The sequence below is a fragment of the Myotis lucifugus genome, unplaced genomic scaffold (assembly GCF_000147115.1).
Source record: "Myotis lucifugus unplaced genomic scaffold, Myoluc2.0 scaffold_196, whole genome shotgun sequence".
Classification (NCBI taxonomy): Eukaryota; Metazoa; Chordata; class Mammalia; order Chiroptera; family Vespertilionidae; genus Myotis; species Myotis lucifugus.
The window spans coordinates 56,746-70,650 of record NW_005871244.1 but is presented as its reverse complement, the minus strand read 5'-3'; the positions used below and the strand labels follow the sequence as shown (position 1 = coordinate 70,650).

At 39.7% G+C, this 13,905-nt stretch overlaps 1 protein-coding gene across 2 annotated transcripts in view; it reads right to left on the bottom strand.

Annotated features, from left to right (window-relative positions):
• Nucleotides 1-13,905, bottom strand: part of JADE3 (jade family PHD finger 3) — a 44,266-nt gene that overhangs the window by 10,910 nt on the left and 19,451 nt on the right. For both annotated transcript variants that reach the window (XM_006097131.3, XM_023760961.1), the window contains 2 exons: nt 8,961-9,151; nt 5,238-5,449 (listed from right to left, as the gene is read on the bottom strand). In XM_006097131.3, the coding sequence (XP_006097193.1) occupies nt 5,238-5,449; nt 8,961-9,151 (403 nt within the window). The remainder of the gene's footprint in view (nt 1-5,237; nt 5,450-8,960; nt 9,152-13,905) is intronic.

The following is a 13,905-nucleotide window of genomic DNA, read 5'->3' as shown; positions in this document are numbered from 1 at the left end:
CAGGGTCTGCGTCTGCTCTCTGGCACAGTTACAAAGGACCCTCCACCTTTACGAAGAAGAGGCAAATAAGACCAAATAAGCTCTTAACCAGCGTTCAGTTATTTTAAAACACTCAGGGAAAAAAAGGCAACTTCTAGCATCTGTTCTAAGAGTAGCATGTCTGTGTATGAGAACTGACTTTAAGGACAACAGAATTAGACTCGAAGGAAACACAAGCAAGGCTAGCCCAACTGCTGAGTTTGGGAATTACCTATTTTTTTCTTTTTTTGCCCCAGTTTTCTAAAGCTTCTTCAATGATTATAACTAGTCAGTCATATATTTATGGAATAACTTCTACATGCCATGCAGTGTTGTGATCAAGAAAAATTTTTTAAAAATAATTACAGTGAAAGTTCTGAGGAGCAAATGAGCTGATGTTTAAAGAGCCAACAGTGCCTGGTGCATAAAAACACTCAGCAAATTGTAGCAATTACTTGCTTGGGTTGAAGAAAAAGGGCCTTGTGAATAAATCCTGAATTGAATATAATATTAGACTTATCACAATACTCCATAATGAGTTCTGGAAGCTGCTTCAAATCCTTTATGGAATGAAGTCAGACAAATAAATAGATGAATTACTGGGGAGAGGAGGGAGATTAGTTCGGAAATTCTAGATTTCCCTTTTGCTACCTGTGATTTTGCCCATCCTTCCCCTCTTACTGCTCTACTCTCACCATTAGAAACCAAACCTGGGGCCACCTGGCTTCCCGAGTGGTCTGGCACAGCCTCCACTACTGACTGATTCACCATGGCAGCTTCCAATTCTGTGCCTGATCCAGGAGGTTCACCCACAGCTCAGAGAGAAGTTACAATGGTTACCATTGCGTCACACTCCCACCAAATTGGCCCTTTTCCAGACTCACTCTATCCATATCACCGTGCTTCCCACCTCCCAGATCCAAATTCTTGGAATCATATTATCCACTTTCCTGCTGTCCCTGGGGCTTGCTAGGCTGCCCTATTGAGTGACCCCTAAACTCTGACCTTCTTTGCCATCCCCACCATAATTGCGCCATCCAAGTCATCATATCATGCATGTCTAGATTGATTGACTCCTGAATTCTCTTCTTCTCCCTTCACACCTTCAATCCTTCCTCTATTTGTCTGTCATATTATTCTTTAAAAAAATATATATTTTATTGATTTTTTTAATATATTTTATTGATTTTTTACAGAGAGGAAGGGAGAGAGATAGAGAGTTAGAAACATCGATGAGAGAAACATCGATCAGCCGCCTCCTGCACATCTCCTACTGGGGATGTGCCCGCAACCCAGGTACATGCCCTTGACCGGAATCGAACCTGGGACCTTTCAGTCCCCAGGCCGACGCTCTATCCACTGAGCCAAACCGGTTTTGGCCTATATTTTATTGATTTTTTAAAAAAATATATTTTATTGATTTTTTACAGAGAGGAAGGGAGAGAGATAGAGAGCCAGAAACATCGATGAGAGAGAAACATCGATCAGCTGCCTCCTGCACACCCTCTACTGGGGATGTGCCCGCAACCAAGGTACATGCCCTTGACCGGAATCGAACCTGGGACTCTTCAGTCTGCAGGCCGACGCTCTATCCACTGAGCCAAACCGGTCAGGGCTGTCATATTATTCTTATTAAAACAATGATTTCATACCATTGCACAGCAACAAACCCTCTAGAAATTCCTTCTGCTCTTACCCTCACCCCCTCTAAACCAGAGGTTGGGCCAACTATTCAGCCTGCTGCTCCTCGCCTCACTTCTCAGGTCACTTCTTGATCCCCGCCCCCTACTCTGCAGTTTCCCTCACCAGGTACGTAGTCTGTGTCACGTAGTCTTCTCTACTTAGGCTATTATGCTTCATCTCCTCAGTGAGATTTTAAGGTCACTGGAGGTAGGTCCTTTATCATCAATTTTTCTCAAATGCTCTCTCTCTATGCAAAGCCTGAGTTGGTGGTTTGGTAGAACAAATTAATTTAGCTCAAGAACTGAAGCTGGACTCCCAACAAGGCTGCTCTCACCACAGCAGGGCATATAGGGTTCTTAACTTTCAAATATATTCTTTCTCTGAGGCCCGGAAAGATCACCAGGAAAGTAAAGCAAGCTTCCTTCCTTCAGTAGAGCCTCTTCCAGCAGAAGAAAGATCAAAATCAATGCTGGTTCTAGGAACACCTTTATCTGCTGGCCATTCTATTGGGTAGAAAATCATTTACTGAACCTTGTGTACAATTACTCATGGTCACAGGATCATAGAAGCTTTTATTTCAGAGCAGTGCTTCTCAACTTTTTCTAGACCACAAATGATGAAAAGCTGTGGACTCTTTTGAGAACACTGCACACATACATGAACATATGCTTTCAATATAATTTCAGGGGCATAAACTCTGCCAAACATGATATACACGACAGAAATAGAAACTATGAGTATGTAACTTCAGGAAAATTAATTTAGGTCTCAGTTTGAGTGTTCAATACCTGGGCTAAGAAGCAGACAATAGAACATATAAAGGGACTTGGAATGATCTCAATTTTCATATTTTTAATGAAAAAATTTCAAGTTCATTGCTGAAATCTGAAGTCTATTGATGTAAATCTCTCTTCTAAAGTACTGACCATAAGTGTATTATAGGTACAGAGGAACAAACACTTGACATAATATGGTGGAAGTAAAGAGGCAAAATTATGTTTACTAAATATTATAGATGTTCATGATTCTGTTGAGTAACCAAATCTTCCAAATCATTTTAAGTTACTTTTCCGTCAACAGAGGGAGCTCTAACCTAAGTAGCTCTTCAGAACTCGAGAGAATATTCTCACTATGGAAGAACCTTTTTTATATGAAACTTTATGTGGCACAACATCCAGCGTCAATACATACCAGCTTACACTCTGCAAGGCCTGGTCGGGTGTTACTGTCATCTTTTTCTATGTGATGAAAGGGCATCATTTATAGTCATTACTGGGTATGTTTTCAACACAAACAAAATTCTCTCGAGGAGAATTATTATGCTACATTTCATTGTTAGTCAAAAAACCTGAAAACAATTCCTTAACATTTTATCCCAACTGTGAAGCACAAACAGAAAATATGTACAGACAACCTTTGCACTATTCCCTTCAAGCTTACTACAGAGCCACAATCATTTATCTGAAAACCCTAAAGTGAGAAACATGAGGAAATGCAGGACTGCTCAGATCTTAGGAAAGTAACAGAGTACACACATGGTATATTAGCTAACACCCCAATGGGACCAGGGCAGTACCATATAACCAAATACATGAACATTTCTCTAAAAAATAGATGGCTGCACGAAATAAGATAAAGACTATAAATAGCCTCATATTGGGTGACTTCTACTATTGCCCCTATCTAAATTAGTTTTGGTGCCAAACTTAAGCAAAAATTTACAGTTTCAGAGCTTTAAAATTTTGGAAATGCAGAGGAGGGACTGTGAATTTGTATGGTCAGATACTTAAATTCATACTTACATGGTAAAGATTTTCTCTCTAAGGGTGTAATATAAGTAACAATAACTGGTAGAGTGAAGAGGAATTTTAAAATTCAGTATTCAGAGGACACAAACAAAATGAAGAAAAAGACCCAATTGGTCACAGAATAATTGAGTACCTTTTAACACAGAAGGTTAGATTAGGTGGCCCTGTAGCCAGAATGACCTAAAATACAAATCCTATCCTTCAGTGTTGACAGGACAAAACCGAGGCTGCTTAGTTTGGGAGAGAAGGCCCTTGACGTGTCCTTTGTGTCCCTCTCTACCCTCACTCTCCACGCTTTCCCTGCTCCACCCACCATGCTACGCAGTTCTGAACTGCTCAGAGTTGCCTCCAACGAGCTTTGCCCACTCTCACTATCCCGTCTGAACATGTCCCCTCTCTGCCTGAACATGTGCTGCTGTTTTATCTGGCATCTCCTTTTGGCCATTAAGATTCAGCTTGGGTGCCACCACCTGGAAGTTGTCCCTGACTCCCATCCCTCTCATACACAGCGGCACAGATTTCTATCTAGAGGGCATTTTCCTTGTAGTCCCTACACCAGACTCTGATCTTCCTGGGGGTAAAGACCATGTCTGCCTCTTCATCACTGACTGTTTTTTTAAAAAAATGTTTTTATTGATTTTTCAGAAGGAGAGAGAGAAATATCAATGAAGAGAGAGAAATATTGATCAGTTGCCTCTTGCATGCCTTCTACTGGGGATCGAGCCCGCAACCTGGGCATGTGCCCTGACCGGGAATCGAACTGTGACCTCCTAGTTCATGGGTCAATGCTCAAACACTGGGCCACCTCGGCTGGGCTGATTGTGTCTTCAGTATGCAGCCCAGTTCTGGTATATGGATGGTGCTGTGTACCTATATGGTAGACAAACTAATGAAATTAATGAAACACACAAGAGTGAAAAATCACTTAGGATAGGGGAGTTCAAGAAAGAATTTGAACTAGGGCCACCTCGGCTGGGCTGATTGTGTCTTCAGTATGCAGCCCAGTTCTGGTATATGGGGTGTGGCTGAAACATGGAGACAGGACAGTGTCAGGAATAAGGGCTTGTAGGGGAAGAAAAGGAAAAAGCTGAAAAGAATGCTAATATCATCATATCGTCATTAATTGAAAAGGCAGTGTGGTAGAAAGAATGACAAATAACTAGCTATAAGAGCTTGGGTAAAGTCACTTCCTTCTCCTGGTACTACTTGTAAAATTGAGGAGTGGGACAGTCTTCTACAGCCCTTAGATTCTACAATCTTTAAAAGTGGAGCGGACCTAGCTTCCTGGGAGTGGCATTTCTGGGAGAGGGGGGAGGGCTCTGGGTTTCAGGATAAGGAGTCTGGATTTCCAACTGTCGGAAGTGTAAACCCCCAAGGTTACTGACCATGGGTGGAACCTGGGGATGTAGTAGGGATGTGAAGGCAGAGGAGAGAGTCAGCAGAAAAACTCCCTGGGGGGACTGTGAAAGTATCGAACAAGGCAATCTCAATGGCGTGGGCATGAAGCGACATAATAAAGACCTGGGTTTAAACCCCTGGGGTAAAATTTTAAGTCACCTAGGGATCATAATAAGTGTTGTTTCTAAAGGAATTGTTGAAGAATGGCCAGGCCAAATCTTCATTTCCCCCCTTAAATGCCAGCTGCTACCCAGGTATGGTCGCTGGAGAGGATGACTGAGCTCCAGCAAGGCTGAGCAGGGGGCGGTGGCGGCCTCCACTCGCACTGACCTGGTGCACACAGATGTTACACTTATCACAGAACACCATGTCATTCCCGTCTTCACTCTCTGGGGACCGGCACACATCACAGATCACATTTTCATCATATTCGATGCCTAGCCCTTCCTCTGTCGCAATAGCATGTTTCATATTTTCATGGCATCGGCGTTCCAGGACTTCTATTGTCTTTTCCATTAGGTTTTCATCAATTGGCTCACAACCTGCACAGAAATACAAGCAGTCAATCAACTCGTCAGCCAGCTGTCATTCCCAAGTCACCTACTGTGAGCCTGGTGCAGGGGTGAGGAGATGTCAAAGAATCACTTATTAGAGCTACTCTAATACTTACCTCTCTTCACATATTAGTGTTTAGCACATGAAGAACTATATTTCACCATATTCCTTGTAAGAAATATTACCAACCCTTCTAATTTCCTAGCCAGTCTCTTCCTAAATCTCTCTGCGTTTTCTCTTATTTCCAATGAGGGAGGACTTTCACTGAGCTTTGTAATTTTGAACACGTCAACTCGTAGCATAAGAAAATAATTAGAATCACATAACTATTTAGATATAAATCAGCCCTAGCAAATTAGTCCCAATGAGCACATCTAATGACTAAATAAGGACATTTTAATAAAAAAGGTATTAAGTCAGAAAAGAAAATTCTAGGTACTGTATATATGATTATACATAAAAAATATTTTGTTTCTCAAACCTGATTTTAAAAAAAATCCAATAATATTTTCCAATGGCAAACTCAAATATGAAACAAACCTATTAGCATTTACAAAGGTCTAAGTGTTTCTCAACCTTCTGGCCCTTTAAATACAGTTCCTCATGTTGTGACCCAACCATAAAATTATTTTCGTTGCTACTTCATAACTGTCATGTTGCTACTGTGATGAATCGTCATGTAAATATCTTATATGCAGGATGGTCTTAGGCGACCCCTGTGAAAGGGTCGTTCAACCGCCAAAGGGGTCGCGACCCACAGGTTGAGAACCATTGGTCTAAGTGCAAATTCTGATGTTACTTTTTTTTGCTTCTTGATTCCATTTCCTTCTGTACTTTTAATTTTTCTTAGTCTTCGAATACTTAATAACCCAACATAAAAAATTCACATGGTGGGTACTGATGAAAACGAAATATTTTTATGTTGGGGGGGGGAACTAATGATTCTATAGAGTACATTTATATTTCTTCTAACAGCTTGTAAAATAGAAATAGTTCTCAAAATGTTCCAAACAAATTTACTCAAGTATTATACTTCATTTGTAATATAAAATATCCTAAAAACTCTGAAATTCCACATAAACTACCTTTTAATGTTGTAACTACTTATAAAATAAAAAACCTACCCAAGACAAATTACACATTTTTTTTTATAGAGTGAAAGAGTTACAGTGTCTGGTTATAAGAGCACTTGAATTCAAATTCCAACTTGACCTCATATTGGTTATGTAAACTTTGACAAGTTATGTATCCTCTTAGGGATTAGTTTTCTTATCTGTAGGATAAAAATTATGCCAAACTCAGATTTCTTGTGAGGCTGAGATGAGGTAATACTAATACCCTGCTTAGTACAGTGCCTGGTGGTCTGTAGTAAGCACTCAATTTTTAAAATTCCTTAATCTGAGCCAAAAAATGCTTAATTTAATGTTGTTTTTGAAAGTTTGTTTTAAGCTCTTATTAGCTTCACTACAATATCATTCACCCTAAAGGAATGCTCGAGATAAGGCAATTCTCCTTTAAAACTCATCCAAGAATAATTACAGTGTGATGTCCTGGATGGGATGGATCCTGGAACAGAAGATCATTAGTAAAAAAACTGATGGAATCCCAACAAAGCCTGGAATTTAGTTAATAGTAATGTACCTGTGTTAGTTTCTCAGCTTTGACAAACGTGCCATGTTAAAGTGAGATATTAAAATTAGGGGAAACGGAAACTGTGTGAGGGGTACACAGTAACTGTATCTAAATAAAATAGCTTATTTAAACTCATCCAAAGGGGATTAACTGCAAAATCCCAAAGGGACCTTGTTATAGGGTGATATCATGGCGAAGGCAGCACTGCAGTGGCTGTAATGTACATGGATGTTATATGGTTCATAAACACCACGCATCGAGCTGTCAATCCAGTTGATTACACCCCCACACTCTGATTTCCCCTCTGTCAGTCTTTTATTCTCTTCTCTTCATGGTCCCCGATCTAAATTACACTCCCCTCCTCTCAGAAGGCAGAGTAAGAGAAGACATAAAACGAAAAGTTTTAAGAAGCAAGGAGTAAGTATTGGTTACTGGTAGAATAAGTAACACCATTATGCCAAACTGGGTTAATAGAATTTTAATTTATTGTTCACATGCATTCAGAAGAAAGAAAAGAAGAAAGGAAGAAAGAAAAAAGGAGGACGGAGGGAAGACAATGAGCAAATGTGATGCAAACAAAAATGAAATCAAATGTATCCTTCACTGTATCTCATATGGAGGAATGAAAAAGCACCCACAGTTCCACAGGAACACTTGGACCTTAACACTGCTCAGATTGAAGATAGGTAAAAAAGAGTTGTGTGGCCCTGACCGGTTTGGCTCAGTGAATAGAGCATCAGCCTGTGGACTGAAGGGTCCCGGGTTTGGTCACATCCCCAGTAGGAGGTGTGCAGGAGGCAGCTGATCGATGTATCTCTCTCATTGATGTTTCTAACTCTCTATCTCTCTCCCTTCCTTTCTGTAAAAAAACCAATAAAATATATTTAAAAAAATAAAAAAGAGCAGTGTGTAAGTATGAAGTGAGTTTCCTTTCAGCCTAGGATTTCCCAGAATTGCTGGTATGGCACAGTATGGTAGACAGTCTCTTTAAAATTAATTTATGCTTCCTTCCAAGTTTTATTTTTGCTTCATTTTATTTTTGAGAATTGCATGAGAACTCTAGAACTCACGGGAGGTAGCTAATGACTGTTTTGGGGATGCTTTGCCTTAGGCCTGTCATTCTTATTCTGAGCAGCAAAATGACAAGACTTGTATTAAGGTGTCCTGGTCACATCAAACTGTCAGTTGTAGTGGTGCTCATGCTGAAGCTGGAGCTTCTCTCCATTGGAAGGAGGTGGGAGAGGGGCCACTACCTCAGCCCTGTTCAGTGATCTGAGTGCTTTTCAGGGTTGAGTGAGGAACCAGTCTCAGAATCCTTCTCAACCAGAAATCCAATCACCAGTCCAGTGGTTCTCCACCTTCTAGCCCTTTAAATACAGTTCCTCATGTTGTTACCCAACCATAAAATTATTTTCGTTGCTACTTCATAACTGTCATGTTGCTACTGTTATGAATCATAATGTAAATATCTGATATGCAGGATGGTCTTAGGCAACCCCTGTGAAAGGGTCGTTCGAGCACCAAAGGGGTCTCGACCCACAGGTTGAGAACCGCTGCACCAGTCAGCCAGGATCCCTCTCACTCAGAATTGGGAAACAGCCTTGCGAAACCTACATGCCATCCCTGATCTGCGCTATTCACCATGAATAAGGGAAGAAAAGGTTCAATTTAAATGTTATTGCTCGATTTCAAGATATTTATGCATTTCTAGTTATGTCTCATGAAGATGAAAATCAAGAAGAAAATAAACAAAAAGGCCAGAAGAGAAAGGAAGCCACAAGATGAAAGCAATTTAAATGGTTCTGACAACTTTAAAAAAATCACATGTGAATCAAGGGACAACTTAGTTGTAAGAAAACAACTTACCCATTTCTTTAAGGTCTTCATTGAGGGACTGGAGCCAAAACATGTCCATGTCGTCTAGGTCATATCGGCACACAGATGCCGCCTGCTCCCTGATGTTGACATAGCCAAGCTCCGAGTTCTCTGGCATGGAGCAATGAATATACTTCCGGGGGCGGGTAAACAGAACATCCTTTACCTTATCGGCGATAATCCTAGAAAAGCAAAAGAAAGACACTAATAACAATCAACAAATGACAGATTGCAGGCATTGACTGGATGGGCCCAAAGGGACTCAGGCCAGAGTGGAGCTCAATGCTCTGCCTTTCTACCCCATGGAAATCTCCTGCTCTGCCCACTGGGAGGAATGGCAGATCCCTTTCTAGAAAGCAAATGGTTCTACAAATTCCTTTTTTTTTTTCATCTCTGAACACTGACTGCTGATGAAATGCTTCATTTATCCTCATGGCTCCCTGGTCCCTAGTACCATTCATTCTGATAAAATATTGCATTTTGTGTTCTTGGTGCAATGGCCACCAAGTTTATTTAGAAGGGGAAAATGAGGAAGGGGTGATATTGGCACAAAGGCACAGCCAGGTTCCATACCAAAGATAGATTTAAGCCCGTGCTTTTCTGCCCTGGAGGCAATACTGGATGGTGGTAAAGAGTGCGGCCTACAGATTCACATAAGCCTGTTTTTTTCTCACTTATATGGTGATCTTGGGCAATTGATTTCTATACGGTTCAGTTTCCTTAGCTAAAAAATAAGGGTGATAAATCATAAATTATGATAAAATAATATCAAACTTTTAGGGCTATTATGGTGAGTATATGAAGTAAAATATATAAAGTGCTTCGTATAGTGTATAGTAAAAAATAAATGTTCAATGTCATTGTTCACCACCCCAAGTCAAGTCTCCTTCCATCATCATTTATCCCCCCTATACTCTCTTCTACCTCTCCATACTGTTGTGTCTATGAATTTATTTCTTTACTTAATCTCTTTACCTTTTTCACCCCTACCCCCTCTGACAACTGTCAGTCTGTTCTCTATGAGTCTGTTTCTATTTTGTTTGTTAGTTTATTTTGTTCATTAGATTCCACATATGAGTGAAATCATATGGTACTTGTCCTTTTCTGACTGGCTTATTTCAGTTAGCATAATGCTCTTCAGGTGATGTATTATAGAACTGTATACCTGAAACCTATATAATTTTATTAACCAATGTCACCCCAATAAATTAAATAAAAATAATGTCATTGTTATTGCTGTTATATTTATTATCTTCACTATTTGTGTAGACGAGTTAAAGTCAAGAGGCCATGGACATACACAAACTTAAGGCAGTTCTCAGCCGTAAATGATAGAGACTAGAAGTCTGAGCCTGGGCTGTATGATGGGAGTAAAGGTTCCTGTTCTTCCATCAACTTCTTCAGTAGCCAGAGCAAATCCATATTCCCCCTCACCCTTTCTAACACTTAAGAGCCCAAGGCAAGTAAATCAAGCAAGGGAACAAATAGAAGTTTCTCATACCAATGACCTATTCTATAACTGATGTCTTAGGTACTGCGTGAAGCATCAGAAAATATAACCAAGAGGAAATCTGAATGATTATTCTCTGGCAATTTTAAAGAACAGGGTGGGCCATCTAAAAAAAAGGGAAAGAAAGAGATATGTATGTCATTATGAAATAATGAAAATTGTTTGTCTGGAGCCAGTTTCTTTATTCTAGAGTTACTGTATATTCAGGTAGATTTATAAACATAAATGTATTCATATGAAGACATATAAATATATTACAGGCCAAGTCCACTCTGTAAATACAGAGTAAATGTTTCCTCCTTAAGCATCCTTCCAAAAGCTTATGATTCCAAATAATATATGTTGAATAAAATTAGTAACTACACACATTTGCATATGCTAATTTTTCTACCATATGGAGTTATTAAAGCCAAAGGGAACAAATATTTGAGGAAAAAAGCAGAACCTCAGAATATTAACTGAAGCTAAAAATTTGGAAACTGCTGTCAGAGGCCTGCTTCCAACTGAAATCAGCCCAACGGAAAAGGACAAGACAAGCATATGAATGCTCCAGAGACTATGAGATTAAATATACTGTGCATTTTTGGTGCATGGCATACGAGGTAATTATAGAATATCTAATTTTTTTTAAGATTCAGCTTTTTCTAAGAGGCAGAATATTTGATAACTATTCATCTCAATCGTGTCACATTTTATGTGAAATGAGGCAGACTATGTGTTTTAAAATTAAACTAATATGTTTATTAAGCTTCTGGAAGAAAACAGGGGAATATCTTTTTAACTTTGGGATAGGCAAAGATACTTTAAATAAGATAAAAGCCATTAACCATAAAGGAAGAAATTGAAAAACCTCTTCTTATCAACTATACAGGGTGAGGCAAATAATACAAGAATAAACTCTGTGTTTCGCGTACTCAAAACTGTAAACCTTTTGCCCCACCCTGTATGTAACAAACTTCTACAAATCAATTAGAAAAAGATAACCCCATTAAAAACTGGGCAAAAAATTTGATTAGATACTTGACAAAGGCTCTCAAACTCTTTAGTTATCACAAAAATGCCAATTGAAATCAATCACTGTTACCTACCAGAATGGCTAGACTTGAAGTCTGACCAAAAACTGACAATACTTTGTGTTCACAAGGAAGTGGAGCAGACAGACCTCTCATACACTGCTGGTGCGAGTGTGAACTGGGACAACACTTTGGTAAACCATTTGGCAGGTGATATAATAGCTGATCATATACATATCCTATGACCTTGCAAACCCATTCCTAGGAATATACTTAACAAGAAAGTAAACTTATGTCTACCGAAAGATGAAGAAAAATGTCCATATTAGCGTTTTTCATAATAGCTGAAAACTGGAAGCAACCCAAATATCCATCAAGAGCAGAATGGAAAAATAAAATGTGGGATATTCACACAATGGAACATGACACAGAAGTGAAACTTAATGATCTATTGCATGCAATAGCATGGATGAATCTCACAAGCACAATGATGACCAATATGAAGTTCAAAAACTGGCAAAATGATCACCTATGTGCGGAGGTCCGTTAGTGGGCAGGAACAGAAGGAGGGCTTCTAGGCTGTTGGTACTGTTCTATTTCTTCATCTAGGTGGCAGTTAAATGAGTGTATTTAATTCACGAAAATTCATTGAGTTATACAGTTATACTTTGGTTACTTTTCTGTGTATATATTATACTTCAATGCAAAATTTATAATAATGATAACAAATGATGTTATCTCACTCGTCTTTTCATATGTGTATTTTCATATGTAACTAATAAGGTCTGACTCTAAGAACTGAGTATATGACAATAAAAAGATTATAGACCAAACCAGTTAACACCAAAGGCAAGGAAATGCGTGGGTAAAAGGTAAAATTAATACACAGTCACAAGGAGAAATTCTTGTATTTATAATGATAGAGGGGAAAGTCTATGAGAATTAGTAAAAAAAATATTATTTTGGAATTTAAAAAATGGAACTTTAATATCAAGTACATATAACATTGCTATAGCTGGCAGAAATATCAGGATTATCCCTGGGTGACTTTCTTCTCTGGCGACTATATACTAGGTACTAGAGGCACTCTTTGAATGGTCACCAAACCACTGACCAAATCAGCCAAAGCTCACAAGCCTAGAGGTCTGAACAATTTTGTTAGAATGATGTAGCAAGTGCAGTTTTCAATTTGGATGCTTGGGTGTGAATGAACATTTCAGTAACCGTCTTGATAACTGATCTTTGGTGAAAGGACCTACAATTTCACCTGCTTAGCCCCACAGGATGAAGGCCCACCCACCTGCTGCTCCTCAGGACAGGCTGGCTACCTGCCACCTCTGGCCCATATGAACACTGCTATGACACCAAGGAGGCAAGAAAAGGAAGCCGCAACCACTCTAAGCTGACATATGGTCTCTTCTGGTGTCTTACGTACAGTAAGTCCTCAGTGTGGCTTCAGTTGGTCTAAGTATTTGGTATTTAGATACTATGCTTCGTTTCCTAATGAGCGAATTAGAATCATTTGTGGACAGCACAGATATTGCGCAAATATCATAATGCCATGGTTTTAAAGGCTGGAAATACATGATTTAAAAGCTAACTAAATAGGAGCCCCTTGCAGTAATATCTCTAGGAGTAGTTTCCCAAGATGCCCCTTGTTAATCTTGCCACTCTGGGCTGACTGCTTCTCTACCAGAATTCATGCCTCATCAGTTAAACAGGACAATTATTTACAACCTCTGTGACAGACTGTATTTTCAAAACCTCACATGCCCTTCTACAATGTGATTTTGCCACTTCTGCACCAAGTGGTAAAGTCTGTTCCCTCCCCCGACCCCTCTGAATCCGGGAGGGCCTGTGACTGTTTTCACCAACACAATATGGCAGAAGTGATGCTATGAGAATTGCAAGGCTGGGTCTTAAAAGGGAATACGGTTTTCACCTTGCTTGCTGGAACACGTGCATGTGGAGCCCTGAGCCTGTAAAAAGTCTGCCTATGCTGAGGTTGTCATGCTGTGCAGAAGCCAAATCACATGAAGAGGCCACGTGCACTCTTTCCATCATGCTAGTGACAGACATGCCAGTGAATAAGCCCGCAGATGATTCCAGTCCCCAGCTGCTAAGCCACCCTCAAACTTTGTGTCTTCCTAGGATGAGGTCATAGACATTGTAGAGCAGAGATAAGCCATTCCCCTGTCCCCTGTCTGAATTCCCAACCCACAGAATCCATGAATATGATAACATAGTTGCTTGATGCTGCTAAGTTTGGGAGCAACAGTAACTGGAAAAACAATTTATACAGCAATAGTACTGGAAAAACTGTCAAAGGACTGCTTTAAACTTTAAGTAAGATAAATGTACTGCATTCTCATAATGGAAAGCAAGATGGCAGACTGCTGCTGCCTAAAATGGA